This window comes from Sciurus vulgaris (assembly GCF_902686455.1).
Source record: "Sciurus vulgaris genome assembly, chromosome: 4".
In the NCBI taxonomy this organism is placed as follows: domain Eukaryota; kingdom Metazoa; phylum Chordata; class Mammalia; order Rodentia; family Sciuridae; genus Sciurus; species Sciurus vulgaris.
This window is the reverse complement of record NC_136464.1, coordinates 88,745,230-88,771,710: the sequence shown is the minus strand read 5'-3', so window position 1 is coordinate 88,771,710 and position 26,481 is coordinate 88,745,230. Positions and strand designations below refer to the sequence as shown.

General features: G+C 37.9%; 1 protein-coding gene and 1 pseudogene across 8 annotated transcripts in view; one reads left to right on the top strand and one right to left on the bottom strand.

The window, feature by feature from the left end:
- FRMPD2 (FERM and PDZ domain containing 2) overlaps positions 1-25,436 on the bottom strand; it is a gene marked incomplete at its 5' end in the record, with an annotated part of 157,434 nt that extends 131,998 nt beyond the window's left edge. For 6 of the 7 annotated variants that reach the window (XM_079135851.1, XM_079135857.1, XM_079135858.1 and 3 more), the window contains one exon: positions 25,303-25,436. In XM_079135851.1, coding sequence (XP_078991977.1) covers positions 25,303-25,327 — 25 coding nt within the window. The remainder of the gene's footprint in view (positions 1-25,302) is intronic. The other variant, XM_079135854.1, reaches the window with a different exon arrangement.
- LOC306659228 (nucleolar protein 58-like) lies at positions 12,418-14,554 on the top strand (annotated as a pseudogene). The gene is made up of 2 exons: positions 12,418-12,836; positions 12,927-14,554. The product of its transcript is annotated as a nucleolar protein 58-like (transcript).
- Positions 25,437-26,481: the final 1,045 nt, after the last annotated feature.

Genomic DNA, 26,481 nt, shown 5'->3' with positions numbered 1-26,481 from the left:
TTAAAAGAAATGAAATACGAAAATTTTTTGCTAGCAGGGCTGATCTCTAAAACATAGAGATCCTTCAGACCAAAATGAACAGACCCTAGATAGTCAGTTTTACATAAAGAAATAAAGCACTAGTAAAGGTAATTACATAGGTAAATGTAAAAGACAATAAGTACTTTGATTAGAACCCTTTTTTTCTCTTATTAGATATTTTTTAATAAAAGGTACCATCTGACATCTAGGAACTACTCAGATTGGCTCGATAAGCATCTCTCTAGGTTGTTTAAGCTAAGAGGTCCTTGAGGCTTAAAGTTGCAATTCTCACTGCAGAAGTGTCAAGAACACAACTTCTGCATCAAATATAAACTGGAACTAGGAATAAGTGACACAAAGGACTCCTCATTCTTAACATTTAGAAAAAACCATCATGCTTATTCCAGTGTGAACCCATGTTCCCTCTGCAGAAAACCACGTGCATGTTATGGTTTAGATATGAGGTGTCCCCGAAACACTCATGTGGGAGACAGTGCAAGAATTTCAGAGATGAAATTATTAGATTATGAGAGGTATAACCTGATTGGTAGATTGAACCACTGAAAAGATTAACTGGGCAGTAACCATAGGCAGGTAATGTGTGGCTAGAGGAAGTAGGTTACTGGAGTTGTGCCTGTGGGGTTTATAGTTTGTCCTTGGTGAGCAGAGTACTTTCTGGTTGCTATGTTCTGAGGTGCTTCACTCCACCTAGCCCTTCCACAACAATTGCCTCATCTTAGGCCCAGATCTATGGAGTCAGTTGACTATGGACTGAACCTCTGAAACCGTGAGCCCCAAATAAACCTTGCTCCTCTATGTTGTTCTAGTAAGTCTTTTAGTCACAGTGACAAAAAAAAAAAAAAAAAAAACATTAAGTTCCACTTTTCTGCACAAACTCCAGTCTGATTGACCCCAAAGCTGCAGTTGAATATTACCATCTTCCTCAAGGGTAAGTTGGTATTAGCAGAGAGCACAGATGCCTGAGAATTAACTGGAGCTCTTTATTTCCCAGGCAACCCTAGCCATAACCCTACACACCAGCTTCCCTTTGGAGAAATCCCAATGGGGAGTAGCCCATTTGGGTTCACTCTAAGGACACCACTCCAGTCCACCAGCCCTTGAGAAACAAATTGGACTCAAAATTAATACTAGTATATCTTTTTAATATTACAAATATCATTTTAGAGCCAATTGACACTTCCTCAAATAACAATACAAGCAAACAATTCCATAGCACCTAACCAGGCAGAGTGCATATTTGTATGAAATCACTTAACCCTCACAACAATCTTTTAAAACAGGACTATAATCATGCCCATTTTATAGACATGAAAACTGAGAAACAGACTGAGTGACTGGTCAGAGTCACACAGCTTGGACTTTGGTTTATGCTCCTGATTTCCAAGACAATGCACTTCACCATTGTATGCTGTAGGCTCAGGAAATGACATGAAGCACTTTATGGAGCCTATAGTCATGAGCTGGGATACAGTTAGCAACCTTTCATAATACCATGACGCCTCTGGGCGTCTCTCCAAGTGTTTCTAAATGGTCTGGTAGGCAAGATGCTACTGCACTATGGACTAAAAAAGGGATCATTAACTATTAATAGAACACAGAGATCCCATTGCACACATAAACCTGGTCCACCCACCAGTGAGGATGCTCTGGGAAAGCATCCAATAGGCACTCCTTCCGAGGGGCTCTGCACTGCCCCTCCCATCTCTCATGCATTTTCCTGCATCTTATCTTGTGGACTTAATTCTCTGTATCAACTCCATTATCTGGCAGCTTCTATCTATCTACTTAAAATCTCTATCCAAGGCTCCTTTTACCCATCCAGGAACTTCCTCATGCCCCTGCCAGACTTCCCAGGCTGTGGTGCATCCTGTCTGCCAGCATTTCTTTGATTCATGTCCAGCTTTCAGCAACCCCCTACCTGGTCTGTGTTAAAGCTTGCCCCTTGTCCTGGATCTTTAGTGCTTCTACTTGGGCCTCCCTTTTAAGTGAGCCATGGCAACAGTGGATTGAGCTTCATCTGTGAAGCTGGCCCAGCACTCCTGTCTCAGTCATTCCTTTCTTTAACAAATACTCATCAAGGACTAGTATATTTCAAGCTGAATAGAGCAATGACCAACATAACATCCTATCTTTGTGAGACTTGGGGGTGGGCAGAGGAATACAGGAAATGAATAGGTAAGCAAATAAAATAACTACATAGAATGATAGATTGTGAAGGAAAATTAAAATGAGTTGATGCACAATAGCAGACTTTGGAGCTTCAAGAGAAGATGTGTGGGATGGTGACATTTGAGTTGAGACTTGGATGTTGAGAAGGCACCAGTCATGTGGAAAACATTCCACACAGAGGGAAAAGCAGGAACAAAAATCTCAAGATGTGGCAGATTTCAAGAACAGAAAGAAGTCCTGCATGGCAGAGACTGGGGCATAGCGGGTGGAGGTGAGTTGGAGAGCTGAAGAGGAGTTGCCTGCCAGGCTTCTTGGGCCAAGGAAAGAAGTGGCCTAGCTGCTAGCCTGCAGAGCAAACACAACCCACACTGTGCAAGGTCAGGCAGAAGCCTTTTTGACTCCTATGGCTGAGTATCCACTAAGGGAAGAATAGTCCCTGAGGGTCCAGTAATCAGACCCCTTATCTCATCTAATGCTTCACTAGTCCTGTGAATAGGGGTGTTTTTTTTTTCAAGGGCAAACCTCATATCTCCCCTTTGCCTATCCCAGCATGAACCTTGTTGTATCAACCTTGTTCCTGAATATCCCCTTTGTGTTCCCAAAAACCTAGCCAAATTAAAGAAACAACAAGAGCAAGTCTGGTCAGAATGTCACATATTATCTTGAAGGGCACTGACTTTCTCTTATGTATTCTGGAAATCAGGGCAAGTTGGTATTATCTACAGAAAGTTATTTTCTTGCTCGTACTCCAGGACAGTTGTTTCTTGGGATGCTGGTCATACAAGCAAACTCAGCAAGCTAATGCTGATGATGTCACAATTTTACAATCTAACATATAAAACCCCTCTCTCTCAATGGTGACTGGGGCCGACTAAGGGCATTTTGGAAAGGATATGTGTCTCATCCAGTTGACTGCCATTAGACAAAATGCCATAAGGAAGAGGAGGCACTGCTTGGTAAAGCACCTTGAGGGGTCTGTTCAGCCTGTCACCACTAAACTGTGCCCATTAGTACTTCTCAATGAACCCTTATGCTGCATACACTGTCTGTAGGTATTTCTTTGGTCTCTTGGCAACATATCCCACTGTCCTGGCACAACTTGGCTATAGGATGTGACTACTGGGTCAACGTCCCCTGGATAGGTGCTGAGAGACAAGCCCCTACTGGTGGATCAGGTCACCTGCCTTAGGAAACACCATATGCATTTGTTATCATTATATTTAGCAAATATCTGAGGAAATAAGAATCTCTGCTAATCCTAGTTACCTACTGACTGATCATGTAATGGTTTTTGAACTGTGAGATTTGGGTCACTGTTCAGCATTCTGTCTTCATTTACCTCCCCTCCATCACACTCCACAAGGCACCAGCAAAGACCTCAGGCCTTAACTCAGGGTTGTTAAGATTTACGCCCTCAGGAATGCCCTGGGAGAGATCTTGGACCAAGGTCTCTGGGCCTCTAATCCCACCTTACTCTGGAGTTCAGGGAGCCATTTGTTCAGGAAGTGAAGGCATCAGTGTGGAGCCAAGGGAAGCAGAAATGACGTTGCAGGGTGGGGATAAAGCACACAATTCTTGGTCTCATGGGGACCTGTGACCAAGTGGCTACTCCCTTTGAAAACACTCCTTATTACTTCTAACTCCTGGTTCCCTAACTTTTTCAGTATCCTTTCTCCCTTTTACTGTGTCTGAAATGTTATCCTTCAGGATTTAATCACAGGGTCCTGCATTAGTTGCTTGTGGCTGCTATAACAAATCACCTCATACTTAGTGCCTTAAAACAATAGAAACTTATGATTGCAGTTTCAAAGACCAGAAGTCTGAAATTAGTTTCACAGGACTGAAATCAGGGTCACCCTCCCTCCAGAGGCTCAAAGGGAGGATTTGTTCCTTGCCTCTTCCAGTTTCTGATGGCTGCAGGCAGTCCTTGGCTTGTCACCCACTGCTCCAGTCTGCCTCAGTAGTCACTTTGCCTTTTCTTCTGTAAATCTCCCTTTGCCTTCCTCTGAGAAGAGTACATGTGATTAATTCATGATATACTTAGATAACCCACAATTGTCTCCCCATCTCAAGGTCTTGTTACTTACCTTCATCTACAGTCTTTTTTTTTTTTTTTTTTTTTTTTTGTCATATAACATTCATAGGTTCTATAAATCGAGATGTAAGTAACTTTTCATTTTAATTTTTTGGAAGTGGGTGTTAGTCGGCCTACCACAGGCCCTTTTCATTCTACACTCTCTACCTGTTGGCCGAAAAATACATGAGCACTGAAGGTTGAATCCTTAACTCCTTGATTTCCTGATTGTGTGTCTGGGCATATGCAACCTTTCTGAGCCTCAGTATTTTTATCTGAGAAATAGAGTTAAATAGTAGCAGCTCTTTATTGAACTATGGAGAAGATTGTATTAAAGCATGCGGCATGTAAGAGGTGCTGAACATGTCTTATTTCCCATCTCTTTCCATCTCTGTTCCATCCACACAAACAGGGATTTTAAACATCAGAGCTACTGAGCAGCTTCCAACTATGTGATTTTTAAGATATAGTGTTAATTGTTTCCATCTGTCTGCCAGGATTGAGGTGCTATAAACTTCCCATTTTCAACCTTAGTAAAATGCCTAAATATCTCAATGTCCCCAAAATAGATACCCCAGGGAGAGACCAGAGAAGGGTGTGGGGCTCTTAGGGAACCAAAACTCTCATAATGATCCTTTCCTCCCTCCTCCCTTTGTTCCTTCTGTCTCTCTCCATTCCTTCTTCCCTTGGATGTTCATTGAAAACCATCTGCCCACAGTCAGATGAAGATCTGAGCAAAACCTGCCCAGAAGGCACACTGCATCTTTCTTCTAAGGACAAAAGATTCTTCTGCCTCAACTGCACCTTATTTAAAGGACCAAATATGTCAGGACTCTTCCCTTCCAGAACTTTCCACAGTGAGCACCTCAGAACCTGACCTCCAGGGGTCAGGTGTGAAACTGTCAATACTGTCTTCTCCCCACAGACCCTTCCCTGCCCCTTAACCCAAACCCCCATCATCAATTTAAATACTGGAGACACCACTGACAAAGTATGACCTTGAACAAAGACACACCTGAAAACCATTTTTCTGTAAAGTGAAGATGATAATTCCTACTTTACAGGGTGGATGTGAGAAACAGAGCCAGTGAATGAAAGAAAGGCAGCTAGTGATGAACTAACTACTTTTCTGCAGTACTCCAAGGAAGATGGAGTTTGTTTTGTTTTGCAGATGAGTGAATGGGCATCATTACACAGAAAAATTTTAGAACCTTTTAGAGTAATTTTGGGAGTAAATTTTCTTCAGTCATATATGTACCTTTTTCTGAATATTTACTACCTTCCCCTTTCACTTACACTATTAAGAAAGTTTATTTTTTTCTATTTGAATGATTTTTTAAAGGAAACTATATCATTTAATAAATGGAAAATTAGCATCATTAGACATAAATAGAAGGTAATTACAATGATTTTTAAAAATTTTTGAATTCTTGCCAGATAATTTTGCCTCCCAGAAGCTTTGAGCCTGGAATTTTTGAACTTTTCTAATGAAAGGAACAATTTGTTTTGGGAAATGGGAAAAGTCTAAGACTCTGAATAGACTCTGTTCTTAACATTTTCAGAAAAAATTGAAGTAAAATGTCAAAAACATAACTCAATATCAGTAATGCAGTTTCTGTTCCACCTGCTTTCAATGATCCTGCCTGGCCTTAGGAAGCACAATTTCAGCATTATTTTTTTCTAAGGTTTCAGGATTAGTTATAATCCTCCATGCAGATTGGTCAAATCCTCACCAATTATACTTTATGGTAATAGTCTGTAGGGGATGTAGTCCTTTACAACTTAGAGAGCTAAATACTCGCAATTTCCACAAAAACCCTTCAAGACAGGCAAAACAAAAATGGTTCCCTCAACCACATGAGGAAACTGAGAATTTAAATGACTTAAGATACAAGAATCACATGGCTAGCAGGTGCCATTTAAATTTCTAAAAGAGGGGAGGATGAAGCTAGGAGCTAGCAAGACTAATTAAAGATTCATGTGTTTAATTAGTATTTGATTTGTTAAAATTGTAGATTTTAAAAGCAACTTTGTCATGATCCTTTAAATTCAACTTTAAAATATTATGTTCAATTAATTTAGTAATTTATATATAAAAAGAACCATTTCATATGATATTTGATTAACATTCAAATAATTCCTGATACATCTGTCAGGGGATTCTTGAGTAAACAGCAAGGCTCAGATTCTATTTAAGAGAGAGTTTCTAGGGAAACAAAAAGACAATGGGGGAAAGAAATACATGGATATTTTAGTCAGCTTTTTCATTGCTGTAACCAAAAGGCCTAATAAGAATAATTTTAATGAGGGAAAAGTTTATTTTGGGGCTCACAGTTTCAGAGGTCTTCGTCCATAGATAGCCTATTCCATTCCTCAGGGCCTGAGGTGAGGCAGAACATCAGGGAAGAGTGTGTGGTGGAGGAAAGTGGCTCAGGACATCACAACAAGAACGAGAGAGAGAGAGAGACAGAGAGAGAGAGAGAGAGAGACACTTGGCTCAGTTCACCAAATATATACCCCAAAGGCATACCCCCAATGACCCACCTCCTCCAGCCACACCCTACCCACCAAATCCCTATCAGAGGATTAATGCACTGATTAGGTTAAGGCTCTCATAACTCATTCATTTCACCTCTAAACTTTCTTGCATTGTCTCACACATGAGCTTTTGGGAAATAACTAATATCTAAATCATAACATTGGGACAAGAGAAAAAATCAAAGCCTCAGACATCTACTGTATTCATCAGAGAAACAGAATAGGAGGTATGCGTGTACGAGAAATATATATAGAGAGAGACAGAGATAGAGAGACAAAGAGAGATTGTTTTGTGAAGAATTGGTTCATACAATTATGAAAGAAGTGAACATAACCTGCCATCTATAAACTGGAGGTCCAAAAAGCCTAATGGCATAGTTCAGTCCAATTCCAGAGGTCTGAGGATCAGGGGAGTCAATAATATAAATACTAGTTTAAGGGCAGACTAAAATGAGATATTCTACTCAACAGTTACGCAGAAAAAAGAGATGAATTTTTCCTTTCTCTGCTTTTTGTTCTATTCAGGACCTCAAAGGATTGAATACTGCCCACCCACATTGGGAAAAATCATCTGTTTTTCTGAGTTTCCTCTGATTCAAATGTTTAACTTCATTTGGAAACACCTTCATAGACACACCCATAAATGTTTAATCTGGACACTCCACGGTCCAGTCTAGTTAATATATAAAATTAACTATCAAACCTGTAACTGTAGCAAACAGTAAATATAGCACAACTTCTCTTCAGACAAACATAAATGCTCACACTATTCATCTCAATTCCTATTACCAAATATGCCATGTTCAGTTTTTAATGAAAATACACAATTCATGCATAAAAGCAAGAAAGAACACAGTCTGAAGTGATAGAACCAGACTCGGATATGGCAGAAATCTTGCAATTATTATATTGGGAGTTTAAAATAACTATGATTATTATGTTAAAGGCTTTAATTGAAAATGTGGACAATATGGAAGGATAGGTGTGTAATATAAGCAGAGATATAGAAATTCTAAAAATGAAATCAAAAGAAAATGTTAAAAATCAACATTGTAAGGGAAATGAAGAATGTCTTCAATGAGTTCATCAGTGTCCTTGACACCTGAGGAAAGAATCAATGATCTTGAAGATGTATCAATAGAAACTTCTCAAATTAAATTTCAAAGAGGAAAATAGAATTAAAGTGTGGAACACAAATTCAAGAACTGCAGTACAATTACAAAAGTGTAACTTGTATGTCAGTTCTCACCACTCCTACTCAACATAGTCCTAGAAACACTAGCCAGAACAATCAGGCAAGAGAAGGACATTTAAGAAATACAAATAGAAAAAGAAAAGTTCAAATTATCTCTATTTGCTGATGACATGATTCTATATTCTATAGAGGACACAGATAAGCCCACATAAATACAGTTATCTCATACTAGACAAAGGCAACAAAAACATACATTGGAGAAAAGATAGTCCTTTCAACAAATGGTGCTCAGAAAACTGGAAATCCATACGTAGAAGAATGAAACTGGACCCCTATCTCTCACCCTGCACAAGTCAACTCAAAGACCTAGGAATTAGAACTGAAACTCTGTAACTGCTGGAATAAAATGTAGGCCCAACACTCTAACATGCTGGCATAGATACCAACTTCCTTCCTAAAAGCATAGAAATAAAACCAAAAATCAATAAGTGGAATGACATCAAATTTTAAAAAACGTCTGCCCAGCAAAGGAAACCATTAAGAGCATGAAAAGAGGACTGGGGCTGTAGCTCAGTTGTAGAGTGCTTGCCTAGTATATGTGAGGCACTAGGTTCAATTATCAGCACCACATATAAATAAATTAAAGTCCATTGACAACTAAAAAAATTATGTTTAAAAAAAGAGCCTACAGAATGGGAGATCTTTGCCACCTGCTCCTCAGATGGGGCTTTAATATCCAGAATAATTTTTTTAGACAGAACTCAAAAAACCTAACACCAAAATAAAAAAAAAAGACCCAAATAACCCAATTAACAAATGGAAAAAAAGAACTAAATAGACACTTCTCAAAAGAAGTAGAAATAGCCAACAAATATATGAAAAAATGTTCAACATCTCTAGCAATTAAGAAAAAGCAAATCAAAGCTATATTGAGATTTCATCTCATTCCAGTCAGAATGGCAATTTTCAAGAATACAATAAGTGCCGGCAAGGATATGGGGAGAAAGGTATACTCATACATTGTTGATAAGACTGCAAACACTCTGGAAAGCAGTATGGATTCCTCAAAAAACAAGGAATGGAACCACCATATGACCCAGCTATCCCACTACTCAGTATATATCTAAAAGTTCTAAAATCAGTGTATTATAAGGATATAGTTGTATCAATGTTCATGGCAGCACAATTCACAATAGTTAAGTTATAGAATCAACCCAGATGTCCATCAATAAATGAATGGATTAAGAAAATGTGGTATATATGAGCAATGGAGTTTTATTTAGCTGTAAAGAAGAACAAAATTATGGTGATAAATTGATGGAAATGGAGAACATCATGATAAGTGAAATAAGCCAGTCTCGGAAATTCAAAGGTAAAATGTTTTCTTTGATATGCAGATGCTAGTTCGAAATAAAGGAGATGGGGGTTGTTGAGAGAGAAAAAGGGAAAAGAGGGGATTTCATTAAAATAGAAGACAGATCCATGGACTGAATGAAGAGGATGAGGGAGAGCAAGAAGGAACACAATAAGAGAAGAACAATGGAATGAACCTAACATAACTTTCCTATGTACCTATATGAATAAACCACAGTGAATCTCACCATCATGTGTAACTAAAAAGAAAAAAAAAAAAAACTAAACTAAGAGTAAATAACAAAGATCAGTAGAGTTAGGGGAAGGGAACGGGGTGGGAAGGAAATTCTGGTGACTGAATTAGAGCCAGTTATATCCCATGTCTTTATAATTATGTCAGAATGAATCCCAATGTTATGTATAACTATAAAGAACCAATAAAAAGGGGAAAATATCTTTAACGAGTGAGAAGAACTAAAGCCTTTCTTGGAAAAATAAAATCCAAGGAAATTGGTCACCAGTAGGCATGCTTTGTAAAAAATGTTTTAAAATTCCTTCAGAGAGAAGAAAAATTATGTAAGCCAGGAACTCAACTCTTAAATCTTTATTTCTTTTATTCTTAATTAATCTAAAATATAACTATTTGTTTAAAGGATAATATCAATAATTGATTGGGTAATTATACCTTACTAATAAATGAAATGAATGCCAACCAGTTATAAAGGATGAGAGGGAGAAATTGAGATTATCCTGTATTAGCTACCTCACCACACATGTCACTTGAAAATGAATTTATATTAACTGTAAACATATACTGCAACTCTAAGGTGACCACTAGCAATATTTTTTAAAAGAAATATAACTGATATGTTGAAATAGGAGAGAAAAAGGCACCATATATAAGGCTCAATTACAACTAGAAAAGGTATAGAACAGAAGATTTTTAGAAAGAAACAAATGCAACAAATAGAAAACAGTTATAAAGATGGTGGCTATTACCCCAACTATATGAATTATGACTTACAATGTAAATTGTCTAAATATACCAGTTAAAAGTCAGAAACAGACAGAGTGGATTCAAGCATAACTATTGACTATAATAAATTCACTTCAAATATAAGAGCACAGATAGATTAAAAGTAAGGTGATGAAATAACAATAAATAAATTTTAAACTAAAGTGATAGAGAAAAATATATAATGCTAACCCAAATAAAAAGAAAACTGTAGTAATTATCTTAATTTCAGATAAAGCCAACTTCAGGAAAGGAAAATCATCAGGAATAAAGAGGGACGTTACTCTTAACATAATTATAATGGTAGAGTTCAATACTCCAACAGGCAAAGCAATCCTTAATGTGTTTGTAATTAACAACAGTAAATCAAAATACATAAAAAAAATTTGTAAGGCTGAATAGAAGAAATAAATGATCCACTATTACAGTTGGAGACTTCAATTCTCCTCTCTCAGTAATTAACAGATCCAGCAGGCAGAAAATCAGTAAAGATAGAGTTAAACTGAAAACATCATCAGTCAATTTGTTCTAATTAACATTTGTAGACTATTCAGCGGAATACACATTTTTCTCAGGCTCACATGGAATATTCATGAGATGCATACTACATTCTGGACCATAAAGCACAGTTTAACAAATTTAAAAGTATAAAAAATTTAAAATATGTTCTTAGTAAAATTAAACTATAAACCAATAACAGAAAGATAGCTGTAAAATCCTCCAGTATTTGGAGATTAAACAACACATTTCTAACAACAGGTCAAAAAAATTTCAAGACAAAATAAAATATATTTTAAAACTTAATGAAAATATGTGAGAGGAATGAAAGCAGTACTTAAACAGAAAACTTCTTGATGGCATATATTAGGAAGGAAGAAAGATCTAAATCAAAAATATAATTTCCATATTAGGGAACAACAGAAAAGAGATCAATATAAATCTGAATGAAAGAAAAAAATCAAAGCAAATGTCATTGAAATTGAAAATAGGAAAGATAAAGAAAAAATTAACAAAACCAAAAGCTGGTGCTTGGAAAACATTAATAAAATCAATAAACACATAGCCAAAATAACCAAAAGAAAACAAAATAACTAAACTACAAATGAAGAAGAGCCATCACTTCTGATCCTATGGACATTAAATGGTTAATAAAGGATTATTATGAACAATTCTATTCCCATCAACCTAATGAATTTAGATGAAATGTACCAATTCCTTGAAAAACACAATCTACCAAAACTCACACAGAGAAATAGATAATGTAATTAGGCCTATATCTATTAAATAAATTAAATCAATAATTAATGTTTTCCTAAAACAAAATAAGTGACCCAGGGGGGTTTCCTGATGAAGTTTAAGGTAAACATTTAAGGTAGAGATAACAGCAATTCTCTCTACTCTCTTTTAGAAAGTTAAAGTGAAGGGATAACTTCCTAACCCATTCTATGAGGCCAAATTCACTCTAATATCCAAGCCAGATAAATATATTGCAACAAAGTAAACCACAGATCAATTTCTTTCATGAATAAAGAGGCAAAAATACTTCACAAACTATTAACACATTGAGTCCAACAATGTGCAAACATAATCCTTCATTTGTAATGACCAACTAAAATTTAATTCAGGTATGCAAGGCTAGTTCAACATTCAAAATAAGCTGTTAATGTAACCCACCACTTCCACAGGCTAAAGAAAAATCATATGATCATATCCCTTAATACAGAAAAGGCATTTTGCAAAATCCAAAACATTCATGATTTAAAAAAAAACAAACAACTCTCAGTTAATCAGGAATATAGAGGAGCTTTCTCAAGTTGAATTTTAAAAACATCTATTAAAAATATCTATAGCCAGCATCTTACCTAATGGTGAGAAACTAGATACAAGCATGGTAAGATCAGGAAGAAGGAAAAGATGTCGTCTCTCACCACTCTTATTTAAATTTGTACAGGAAGTCCTAGCTAATGTAATTAGAAAAGGAGAGTCTCCTGTCGGAAGTGACGTAGATATTCCAGAACCCTCGGAGGAGGAGACACGTGTACCCGCGTTCCCCATGCAGTCCAACGTGGAACGTTTTAGGTGGCGTGGTCTGATCCTTTACGGGAAGACGTGGACGTTTGTGCTCTAAGCTTAGGCCTAGCGGTCCTTTTGTGGCTGTAAAGTTGATGGGGTTTTTTTGTTTGTTTTTTTTTTTTTTTTTTTTTTTGCACTGGTACAAGAGCTCGTGGTGGGCCGCGTGGCGCCCTGACCCGGCCTCACTATGTTGGTGCTATTCGAAACGTCGGTTGGCTACGCCATCTTTAAGGTTCTAAATGAGAAGAAACTTCAAGAGGTTGATAGTTTGTGGAAAGAATTTGAAACTTCAGAGAAAGCAAATAAAATAGTAAAGCTAAAGCATTTTGAGAAATTTCAGGATACAGCAGAAGCATTAGCAGGGCTGGTGATGAGAGGTGAGAAGTGGTTAAATTGATCTCCCTGTGGAAACCAACAGCATAATGCTGAAGCACAATTCAGTAAAAGCTGTTCTACAAGGGACCAAGCATTCACAGCTCTGATGGAGGGCAAAATCAATAAGCAGTTGAAGAAAGTTCTGAAGAAAATAGTAAAAGAAGCACATAAACCTCTGGCTGTGGCTGATGCTAAACTAGGAGTCATCATAAAGGAAAAACTGAATCTCAGTTGTATCCATAGTCCTGTTGTTAATGAACTTATGAGGAGAATCCGATCACAAATGGACGAATTAATCCCTGGGGTAGAACCACGTGAAATGTCAGCCATGTGTCTTGGATTGGCCCACAGCTTGTCTCGATACAGATTAAAGTTTAGTGCTGATAAGGTGGATACAATGATTGTTCAGGCAATTTCCTTGTTAGATGACTTGGATAAAGAACTAAACAACTACATTATGCGATGTAGAGAGTGGTATGGCTGGCATTTCCCTGAATTAGGAAAAATTATTTCAGATAATTTGACATACTTCAAGTGTTTACAGAAAGTTGGTGATAGGAAGAACTGTGCCTCTGCCACACTGTCTGAACTGCTGCCAGAAGAAGTTGAAGCCGAAGTGAAAGCAGCTGCAGAGATATCTATGGGAACAGGTTTCTGAAGAAGATATTTGCAATATCCTGCATCTTTGTACCCAGGTGATTGAAATCTCAGAATATAGAACTCAGCTGTATGAATATCTACAAAATTGAATGATGGCCATTGCACCCAATGTTACAGTCATGGTTGGGGAATTAATTGGAGCACGGCTTATTGCTCATGCAGGTTCTCTTTTGAATTTGGCCAAGCATGCAGCTTCTACAGTTCAGATTCTTGGAGCAGAAAAAGCACTTTTCAGAGCCCTCAAGTCTAGACGGGATATCCCTAAGTATGGTCTTATTTATCATGCTTCACTTGTGGGTCAGACAAGTCCCAAACACAAAGGGAAGATTTCTCGAATGCTAGCAGCCAAAACTGTTTTGGCTATTCGCTATGATGCCTTTGTTGAGGATTCCAGTTCTGCAATGGGAGTTGAGAATAGAGCCAAATTAGAGGCCCGATTAAGAACCTTGGAGGACAGAGGGATAAGAAAAATAAGTGGAACAGGAAAAGCAGTAGCAAAAACAGAAAAATGTGAACACAAAAGTGAAGTGAAGACTCACGATCCCTCTGGTGATTCCACACTTCCAACCTATTCTAAAAAACGCAAAATAGAACAGGTAGACAAAGAGGAGGAAGTAACTGAAAAGAAAGCAAAAAAAGCCAAGATTAAAGTAAAAGTTGAAGAAGAGGAGGAAGAAGAAGAAGTACTAGTAGAAGAAGAGACATCTATGAAGAAGAAGAAAAAGAATAAAAAGAAACACATTAAAGAAGAACCACTTTCTGAGGAAGAGCCATGCACCAGCACAGCAATTCCAAGTCCAGAGAAAAAGAAGAAGAAGAAAAAGAAAGACAGTGAGGACTAATGGAAAGGAAACATAATTTTGGCACCTGGAAACATCATGCTTAAGATTCAGTTGGGAGTATGCCAGAGATGCTTTCTAAAATAGTGAAGAGAAGGTTGAATGAAACAGTTATTAATCATCTATAGCTTTTCAAACTGTCTATGTCAACTCTTGTTAACCTTATTATGTCAGCATTTGTTAGTCTTTGATATACAAATAAAATATTTTCTTTGTATTAAAAAAAAAAGGAAACAAAAGGTATATAGATTGGGAACAGAGAAATGAAATTATCTCTGTTCAGAGATGATATGAATGTCTAGCTAGAAAATTCCCCCTAAATCAACAAATAACCTCTTAGCCCTAGCAAGCAATTATAGAAACATTGCAGGACACATAGTTAATATACAAAAGTCAATTGTTTTTGTTTTAATATCAGCAATGACAACTGGGACTTGGAATTATAAACATATCGATTGTTACATTAGCATCCCAAATTATGCAGTATATGGGAATAAATCTAACAAAATATGTACAAGATCCTTAAAACTGCAAAATTCTGATGAAAGAAAACTTGGAAAAATCTAAAGAAAGGGAGAGTTATCTAACTCACGTTCTTAACTAGAAAGACTCAATATTTTTTTTTTTAATTTTTATTTTGTGGATGGGCACAATGCCTTTATTTTATTTTATTTACCTTTATTTTATTTATTTATTTTTTTTAATGTGGTGCTGAGGATTGAACCCAGGGCCTCACATACAAGCTAGGCAAGCGCTCTACCACTGAGCCATGACCACAGCCCCTTAATATTTTTTTTTCATTAAACATTTTTTTTATTGTAAACAAATGGGATACATGTTGTTTCTCTATTTGTACATGGCGTAAAGGCATACCATCTGTGTAATCATAAATTTACATAGGGTAATGTTGTTTGATTCATTCTGTTACTTTTTCCCTTCCCCCCCTCCCCTACCACCCCTCTATTCCCTCTATACAGTCCTTCCTTCCTCCACTCTTGCCCCCCTCCTTATCCCTAACTCTAACCCTAACACTAACCCCTCCCTCCCTCCCTCCCCCCATTATGTGTCCTCATCCACTTATTAGCAATATCATTCAACCTTTGGTTTTTTGAGATTGGCTTATCTCACTTAGCATGATATTCTCCAATTTCATCCATTTGCCTGCAAATGCCATAATTTTATCATTCTTTATGGCTGAGTAATATTCCATGGTGTGTGTATATATATATATATATATATCACAGTTTCTTTATCCATTCATCAATTGAAGGGCATCTAGGTTGGTTCCACAATCTGGCTATTGTGAATTGAGCAGCTATGAACATTGATGTGGCTGTATCTCTGTAGTATGCTGATTTTAAGTCCTTTGGGTATAGGCCAAGGAGTGGGATAGCTGGGTCAAATGGTGGTTCCATATCAAGTTTTCTAAGGAATCTCCACACTGCTTTCCAGAGTGGCTGCACTAATTTGCAGCCCCACCAGCAATGTATGAGTGTACCTTTCTCCCCACATCCTTGCCAACACCTGTTGTTGCTTGTATTCTTGATAATCGCCATTCTAATTGGGGTGAGATGGAATCTTAGGGTAGTTTTGATTTGCATTTCTCTTATTACTAGAGATGTTGAACATTTTTCCATATGTTTGTTGATTGCTTGTAGATCTTCTTCTGTGAAGTGTCTATTCATTTCCTTAGCCCATTTGTCGATTGGATTATTTGCATTCTTTGTGTAGAGTTTTTTGAGTTCTTTATAGATTCTGGAGATTAGTGCTCTATCTGAAGTATGATTGGCAAAGATATTCTCCCACTCTGTAGGCTCTTTCTTTGCATTGCTGATAGTTTCCTTTGCTGAGAGAAAGCTTTTTAGTTTGAATCTATCCCAGTTATTGATTCTTGCTTTTATTTCTTGTGCTATGGGAGTCCTGTTGAGGAAGTCTGGTCCTAAGCCGACATGTTGAAGATCGGGACCTACTTTTTCTTCTATAAGATGCAGGGTCTCTGGTCTGATTCCGAGGTCCTTAATCCATTTTGAGTTTAGTTTCGTGCATGGTGAGAGATATGGGTTTAGTTTCATTCTGTTGCATATGGATTTCCAATTCTCCCAGCACCATTTGTTGAAGAGGCTATCTTTTCTCCATTGCATATTTTTGACAGCCCCTTAATATTGTTAAGATGTCATTTTTTTCCCAACTTGACATATAGATGTAATGCTGACCATGTATTTAATCTCAAAGTCCCACACATTAATCTTATTTATTAAAAAATAAAACCAAACTAAAGAACAGACAGTACAATACTAAAGAAGAAAAACCAGGTTGAAGGACTGATACTATTCAACTTCAGGAGTTATTATAAAGTATATTAATCAAGAAAGTGTGGTATTAGTGAAAGAACAGACAAAGAGATCAAAGGAAAAGGGTAGGAAACCCCAAAATAGATCAATAAAAATAAAGTTAGCTGATCTTTGACAAAAAAACAAAGGCAATTAAGATAGACTTTTTGAGAAATGGGGTAAAACAGAAGATGGTAAATGCCAACATAAAAATTGTCATATTAAATTTAAATGATCTAAATATACTAAGCACAGAGAATGGGGGAGCAGATTTTTAGAAAATATCAAATGTATGTTGTAAAAAAGAAGCACTTCAAGTATAATAACGGGTAAGTTAAAAGTAAAATGATAAAAAATTGTATCATAGAAATATCAATAAAACAAAGCTGAAATGTTTATATTAATATCAAATAAATGAACTTCAGAGCAAAGAGAATTATCAAAGATAGGGGGACATTTTATCATGATAAAAGGGTCATTCCATGAAGAAGACATCAACACTAACCATACGTGCTTCAAACAAGAGAATCGAAATATACATGTAGGAAAATCTGATGGAACTGAAAAGAGAAATGCACAAAGGCCTCACTTTAAAAGTGAGGAAATGTGAAAACAGCTGAAGGTGGGAGACATGGTGGTACTTCCCACCATTCCATTCTGCATGCTTTTAGGAAAAGAATTTTGGGCCTCATTCATCAGACATCCCTCCTCAATCACTAAGTTAGGAAGCTAATTCCCACTGTCTTATTGAGAAAGTGCAATACAGTTAATACAGTCAGCTGAGATAAAGAATGAAGGTCAAGATGAAAAAGACTATTTCTGTCTAAACAGAGAAAGAAGAGAGTGGGAAGCCTTGTAGAGATAAGTGAGAAAATGAGATTAAAGACAAATCATAAAAGAAACTGTGACTCATTATTAAAGAACATGGAAAACTGTCCACCCTTGCATGAAACTGAAGAGATGCATATGGAAACAATCATGAGGTGGCTTCGATGATGAGCACTCAGTGCTCCTCAGTTTGCCATGAGGCTGTTGCTCTCAAAGGTGTGACATGTGTGCCAATTTGAGATGCCCAACTTAAAGAGCAATTGGCAGTATCAGGATTCAAGGAACATCCATCCCTCCTGTCAGGTTCTTCCTCTTCTAGAAATGTAGGCTAAGAATGTTATTGACAAAGGGATACAACGAAACACATTTTCCATGGCATTATTTGTCACAATGAATAAGTAAAATGCCAAATGTCAATGTCATGGGGTTCCTTCTGCCCTGGAGTTTCTTCTTAAATCACTCCATATGCTCTGAAGTTACCAACTGTCAACCTGTCACCTCCACAGCTGCCTCTCTCTCTTGTCTCCAGCTGCCTCTAAGACAGCCCAATTGAATGCTCAAGAGTGAACTCACCTTCTCTCTACTGCTATGGTTTGAATGTTTTTGTCCCTTCTGAAATTCATGTTGACACTGAATCCCCAGCACCACAGCACTATGACCTTTGGAAAGTGGTTGAGTCATGACTACTTGGCCATTATGAACGGGACTAGGTGCCAATTAAAAAGGCTTGATGGAGGGAGTTTGTCCCTTTTTTTCCCCTTCCACCTTCTGCTATATAAGGACATAACATTTGTGCCCTCCAAAAGACAGTATTCAAGGTGCCACTTTGGAAGCAGAGCTGGAACATCACTAGACAACCAACTCACTGATGCCTTGACTTAGAATTCCCAGCCTCCAGAATTATAAGAAACAAATTTCCATGTTTTATAAGTTATCCAGTCTCAAGTTATTCTGTTCTAGCTGCACAAACAAAATAAAAGACACCTCTCCAATCACTGAAGCCAAAGCCTCAGGCATCATCCTTGTCTCCTTCTTGTCCTTTGACTCCCCATCCACCTCCAAACTTTCTCTAAAATCCACCTGTTTTAATCTAGCACCTCCTACCATGCCACTTTCCTAATAAAATCCATCAGCATCCCTCCCTTGAATGACCAGCAGAAATCCTCCTACATGGTTTTCTGCAACCCAATCTTACTGCTGCCCCATCCATCTCCATCCTATAGAGTTCTCTTCCTAAAAAAAAAAAAAAGTTGTTTCTCTCCAAATTCAAACTGTATAGCTATCTATTCTCTGCAGGACCATTCCAGATCTATGTTCCTGAACAAAGTTGAGGGGTCTTCTGGCCCATCCCTCCAGACTTATCTCGAGCCACTTCCCTTGCCTCTGCAGCATTTTCCCTTGCTTTGGATATGCCACACCCTACTTCCCTCCTGTTCTTCCTACAGGATGTACAAGTTCATTTCATCTGCAACTCCTTCATCCCCATCAGCTGAATGACTGGGTAAATCAATGTGTGCAATGTAAGCCTTCCACTCTGTGGATAAGCTTCATGCAGAAAAGATGCTGAAAAAAAAATGAAATTCTTAGATAGCACTTTTTAAAATGCTCGACCCATTTCCTACCTAGCAGACACTGTTTTATACCTCATTAATCTATGGAACTTAATTCTGACAACTCGACTGGCACCAGCCCACCAGGAGCTGGGCCTTTCCACCCTACTGTGCACCTCGTTCCTGCTTTCCTTCACCACCCACTCAATTTTCTTCACCAACTACAGTCTTTCCAACGGTGCTGAGATTTTATATATGTTTTAATCCAGGACACACAAGAATAAAGACAATAGAGAAAAAAAGAGGGAAGAGAGACAATTCATAGTAGAACGACCAGCAACCAAGAGCAAAATGAACCAAGTCTCAGGAGAAAGAGTTAACTAGACAGTCTTGGGAGGAGACTTCTGGGAACAAAGCAGCTAAAAACTTAAATCAAGTACCTTATGACTGATAAAATTCAGAAAGCTAATGAGAATAGCAAAGTATGATGGCTGAGAGGACAAGCTCTGAGGTCAGAGTGGGACTGACCCTGACTTACCTTGGGCAAGTTATTTATCCTCTTTGTACCTTCGGTCATTGTGTCTAGCACATGGTAGTTTCTCAATAAATGTTAGCTACTCATGCAACTAATACTGAGCTTATGGTGAGGGCAGAAGTCTAGATAGGTACAAACCTGTAAAGCTAGGGCTTGAGAGCAGAAACGTCTTTACCAATGAGAGCTGCAGGTGGCACTGCTTTAGGTTGTTCACACCAGTCCAGCAACTCGAAGTGTGGTCCCTCAGAGCAGCCACAGTGGTGTCACCTGGGCGCTTGCTAAAAATGCAGACTCAGGGCCTTCCCAGGCCTCTTAAATCAGAATCTGCATTTTATCCAATGGGTGATTCATTTGCATATTATAAGTTTGAGGTGGAACTGTCCTGGGTCTCTTTGGCTGGTTTGGAAGAACTGCTTATAACCAGGCAATAGCTGCCACCAATGGGATTTGAGGTAGAATAGTTGCTAGGTAACCAAGGAACTCCCTAAGTAGGGTTGATCAATGGTCCAGGGAATTTGGGTCACTGCCCTCTTGGATCAGAGAGGAAGAAGAAATTCGGTATATTTATCAGAGGAGGAACTGAGACCAGAAGCCAAGATAAGCTGTCAACGAAAAAGAAGGCATGTGCAGCCCTGAACGCCAAAAGCAAAGACCAGAATGGACCTGCAGAAGGGGCAAATTATGTGGTGAAAGGATGACCACTAGGGTGGGAAACAAGAAAATTGGAAGGGGGAGACATGTTTTTCCAGGCTGTTTCACTCATGCTCCTATACAGACTGGGTAGCTGCCCCTCAACAGCACCCTTCCTTCATCAGGACCTATTCAGCAGGCCTGCCACTGCCTCTGTGATCTCAAGTGCATGACTGATGGCAGGACAGTATGGGCAAGGGGAGCCTCAGACCCTCTCCAGAAAAGTTTACATCACTTTTACTTATTCCTTTAGGCTTAAAAGACACTTTGAAGGAAGTTGCATTACATTCATCTTTATAAAAAAGCAAAGTAAACATTAAATATGAAAGAATTAATGCCAAAAGAAATCCCATGGAACTAGATACTTGAGTTCTTACAAGTAACATTTACTGAGCACCAGTGTCTCAGACCAGGAGATCTAAAGGCTGGGAATTTAAAGAAGTAGATTCTACCTTTACCTGACAGGAATTTGCTGACAGGGGCATCTGGAAAAGGCCAGTCACTTCCCTTCAAGCTTGCAAATAGCCCTTGTCTTCTCTGCTTGGCATTTGATTTCATAGTCATCTTTTCAGAGAATGGTCCTCAAAGAGTTCAATATTTTGACAAGAGACATCTTTGTTCCTGGAGAGAGCAAGTATTCCAAATTCCTCTCTTGGTAGCAACTTCCCTCATCCCCACTGGTCATTTTCCCATCTCTTATCTATTCTGCCTTTTTAAACTCCTTGGATCCTGTGATGTGCTGAAGGCTCCTACTATCAATGGGAGCCAATCATTACGTTTCCAGTAACTGCGGGTTTTGAACACAACTGTTACAAAAAATTAAGTTACAGGAACTTTCAGTTAAATAAGTTATATTACGAACATGCTCAAGACTCACTATTTTTAAATTATTTTGTTACATTTTACTGTTGTCTATGCTCATGAGTTTATTTAAATTGAATGCATTGATATGATGGAAATACTATATAATAGCATGTTAATCCTCATCTCTTTCAACTTTCTGTTCAATGATGTGTCATCAGTGACTTGTAATTGACTCTTGAGATGGCATTTACACCACAGAAATTGGCAAATGCCACAAACCAGGCATGGGTTTATTGTTTTTGATTGTCTGGACTGAGGAAGTGATGGAGAAATTGTTAGTGCAGATTAAACTTAACAGCATATCATGTCTGTGGCTGTTACACTGTGAATAACACAAAAACTGAGGAAAATATTCTTCTAAGTAGGAAAAATCTAATCTGGTTCATCAAAGAAATCACTCAAGTCATTGACAAAAGAGCGAAGTTAAGGCATTCATCCTCACTGTTTCACTTTCCTCTTATCAATCTAAACAAAAACATCTACCAATATGTTGGAACTAAACTTGGTCAATTACAAACATAGGCTAATAATAAAAGAGTTCATCAAAAATCAATAAATGCAGTATGGAATAAGGAGTATTTTATATTTTATTATAAATTGTGTGAGCTATATCCTTCCTATCAATAACATTTATAATGAACTGATACATATTTACATGTTTGTCTGCCACAGTACTGGCAGTACCTGCTTGGAGGTCTCTCCTCCATATTTCCCCTGTTGCTGCTTTAGGTTGGATCATGCATCATCCTTCCACAGTGCTTTCCTTTCAATCCCACAACCCCTTTGCTTCCAGAATAATATTCCTAATATTTAAACATAATCACCATGCAGGCCTCATTAAAATTATCTGTGACTCTCCAGGACCTTCTGCATGAAATCCAATCCATAGAAGGCTTTCCTTGCTCTTCCTTGTTCACCTGTGCAGCTTCCTTTCTTTCTCATAAGACACCTAATGTTCACACACAGGCCAAATTTCCTACCATTCCCAGAATACCTTTTCAAGCCACTGGGACTTTGCACATCCTTTTATATACCTGGGATACCTTTGCCCAAACCCCTCCACCTTACCTTCTGCTAGTTCCACTTAGCATTCAAACTATGCTCACATTACCTTTCTCAGGAGCCTGTGCCACCTTCATTTCAGTTCTTGCTAACCCTGCATGTTGTCATGCAGGTCCACTTTTATGACTCCCCTTAACCAGGAAAATCTTCTAGGAAAAGAGATGCCCCCAGCCTTGCACTTGACTTGGCACACAGGAGATACCTGCTAATCGTATGTTGAATTAATGAACTAGTTAATTAATTGGTTTTAACAACAGCTAATCATAGAATTTACTCTGAATTCAATTACTGCTTTAAAAAAATTGTTAACACCTTAACATTGTAAAAGCTATATATGTTAAACCCAAGGCCAACATCATTCTAAGATGAGAAAAATTGAACTTGTTCCCTCTAAAAACTGAAACAAGACAAGGATACCATCTTTCAACACTGCTATTCAACATAGTCTTTGAAACTCTAGCCAGAGTGATTAGACAGACAAAAGAAATTAAAGAGATAAGAATAGGAAAAGAAGAACTCAAACTATCACTATTTGCCAATGACATGATTCTGTATTTAGAAAACAAAAAAACCTCCACCAGAAAACTTCTGGAACTCATAAAAGAATTCAGAAAAGTAGCAGAATATAAAATCAACACCCTTCCTATACATCAGTGATGAATCACCTGGAAAAGAAATTAGGAAAACTATCCCATTTGCAATAGCCTCAAAAAATAGAGTATTTCAAATCTAACAAAAGAGATGAAAGACTTCTACAATGAAAACTACATAACACCAAAGAAAGAAATTGAAGAAAACCTTAGAGGATGGAAAGATCTCCCATGTTATTGGATAGGCAGAATTAATATTGTCAAAATAGCCATACTACCAAAAGTGCTATACAGGTCTAATGCAATTTCTATTAAAATTCCTATTATGTTCTTCATAGAAAAGGAGAAGGCAGTCATGAATTTCATTGGAAAAATAAGAGGCCCAGAATAGCCAGAGTCCTTAGTGAGAAAAGTGAAGCAGGAGGCATCACAATACCAGACCTTAAATTATACTACAGAGCTATAGTACAAAAATGGCATGGCATTGGCACTGAAACAGACATGTAGACCAATGTTACAGAATAGAAGACACAGAGACAAACCCACATAAATACAGTTATCTAATACTAGACCAAGACACCATAAACATAAATTATAGAAAAGATAGCCTCCTCCACAAGTGGTACTGAGAAAATTGGAAATTCATATACAGCAAAACTAAATTGAACTCCTATCTCTTACCCTACACAAAACTGAACTCAAAGTGAATCAAGGACATAGGCATTAGATCAGAAACCCTGCACCTAGCAGAAAAAAAAAAATAGGTCCAAGTCTCTATCATGTCAGCTTAGGAACCAAATTCCTCAACAAGAATCCTAAATGGTAAGAGGTAAAATCAAGAATCAATAAATGGAAAAAAAAAAAAAAGAATCAATAAATGGGATGGTATCAAACTAAAATGCTGCTTCACAGCAAAGGAAACAATCAAGAATGTGAAGAAGAGTCCACAGAATGAGAGAAAATCTTTGCCACCCACACCTCAAAGCATTCATCTCCAGGATATATAAAGATCTCAAAAAAATTAACACCAAAACACCAAATAACTGGGCAAAGGAACTGAACCAGCACTTCACAGAAGAAGAAATATGATCAGTCAACAAATATATGAAAAAATAAGTCAACATCTCTAGCAATTAGATAAATGCAGATTAAAACTACACTGAGATTTCATCTCACTCTAGTCAGAATGACAATTACCAAGAATAAAGTAATAATAAAAGTAGGTGAAGATGTGGTGGAAAATTTACACTCATACATTGCTAGTGGAACTGCAAATTTGTGCAACCACTCTGGAAAGCAGTGTGGCAATTCCTCACAAAACCGAGAATGGAACCATCATTTGACCCAGCTATCCTACTTCTCCGTATATACCCAAATGATTTAAAATCAGCACACTACAGTGACTTGGCCACATCAATGTTTATAGCAGTTCAATTCACAATCACTAAGCTATGGAACCAACCTAGTTGTTCTTCAACAGATGAATGGATAAAGAAAATATGGTATATATGCACAATGGAATATTGCTCAGCCATAAGGAAGAATGAAATTATGACATTTACCAGTAAATGGATAGAACTGGAGACTATCATGCTAAGTGAAATAAGTCAATCCCAATAAAACAAAGGCTGAATGTTCTGATATGTGGTTGCTGACACACAATAAGGGATGGTAGGGAGATGAAGAATAGAAGTTCATTGGATTGAACAAAAGGGAATGAACGGAAGAGAGGGGGAATGGGAATAGGCAAGTTATATCATAGGACATATGTTCATATATGATTACATGACCAGTGTAACTTCACATCATATACAACCACAAGAATGGGAAGTTATATTCCATGTATGTATAATATGTCAAAATACATTCTACTGTCATGGATAACTAAAAAAAAACAAAAAAAAATTTTTTTAAACTGTTAAAAATTCAACTGAGCTTTTTCTTTCCTTTAAGCATACATATAAAATCAGGTGAATTCTTGACTTTTTCCCCCTTTTAAATTGTTTTTTGGAAGTCAAATAGACTAGGCTGGTACTTTTTAGCATAAACCACTGATATTCTTTAAGCAATAACCAAAATGCTCACTTCTGAAGACTAATGACTATCATTATTTATTGGGCTGCTCTTATGGCCCTAGCATGTGCTAAGTGCTTTTTATATGTCACCTGTTATATCCTTAAAATGCAAAAATGTGGTCTTTGTTGTCACCATTTTACAGATGAAGAAACTTGAGTCTCAGGAAAGCTACATCATTTCAATTTGCACAGATGCTGAAGACCCAAGCAGTGATTCAAATGAGGATTAGTCTGACCCTTTAGTCCCTGCTCTCTTCTGAGTCTGTCCTGCATCAGGCTCTACTAGTGACCTGGAACAAATAACACCCCAAATAATACTGCCATCTCTAATGCAGGGCCTAGCCAAGCTGCATTATCCTAATTCCCCTCACCCAGGCCCAGTCAGGGATTTGCCCTTTTCTTGACCCAGATTTATAAGAGAAAAGAGAACAATGCCAAGAAATACCTGAGTCCTTTGTCAAAGGCTGCATCCAGAAACTTCTGTGGGCCAGTCCAGGCCTTCACGTTGGAACAACTTTTCAACAATGAGCAAGGATCTCTTGCCAGTCTGTCTGCTGAGCGACTGTAGCCGCCTTGCTGCTGCCTTTGTTTACTGTTTGTCACTAAGCACTCTAAGCTTCCCAGAGAGTGAGTCAACAAGGTCTCTTCCCTTTCTGCTCCTGCTCTCCTGGGCACTGTTCTCTGGCCTGTTAGCAGACAGACCCCCCACCCCAGCAGCCTGTGTCCTCAAAGCAATTGACCTGTGAGCTATCCTGTAAGAGCTCAATCGGATTAGGTGCCACCCAAGGCCATGGGAGGGCAGCTCAGCGGGGTTTTTACACTGATGTCACTTTATCTTCTGATCCAATAAAAGAAAGATCCCTGCAAGAAGCAGGAGACAAGCCTGAGAGTCAAGCTCAGTTTCATCAACTCACGAGTCCTCCATGCCCTTTTACAGCATCAGACTGGACCTGAACCCAAGAGAAAAGACTCATGCAAGTTCATCATGAGGAACAGATGACCTGGAGCCGCCCCGGGGCAGGCAGGAGAGATGTGGGTGGAGAAAGAAGGGAAGGAATCCTCACACTCTCTGATACTCAGGTTCAGAAAGAGCCTGCAGGAGGGGGGAACAGCAAGAAAGAGATCACAACTCCATACAGGTAGTGGCAAAAGAACAGATTTTTTTGAGACTTCTAAATTGATTAATCAACAGTGTCAAAACTGAGAAGTATTTTTTATAAATACTTTATAGTTTTTGATTGCCCAATAAATAGAATTTAAAAATTTAATGAAACCCATTGCTGGTGAGGGGATGTCAATGAATATCTCATATGCAGATAGTGACAATATTGATTAGTACTACCTTTCTCCAAGGGATTTGGTATTATTCATTAAACTTCAAAATGCACACATTGTTTGCAAGCCCAACTGCTAGGAAGGAGCTCAGTGGATATTCTTGCAAAATTTCACCCAAATATCTGAAGGAGGATGCTCATTGCAATATACATGCATATATGATTTTTTAGCAAATGCATAAAAACGATTGCCGTACTTTTTTGTAATAGCTAATAAGTAACAGGATCCATCAATAGTGATGATATAGATTGTGGTTCACACACAGTGAAAAACCAACTACAGAGCTGTT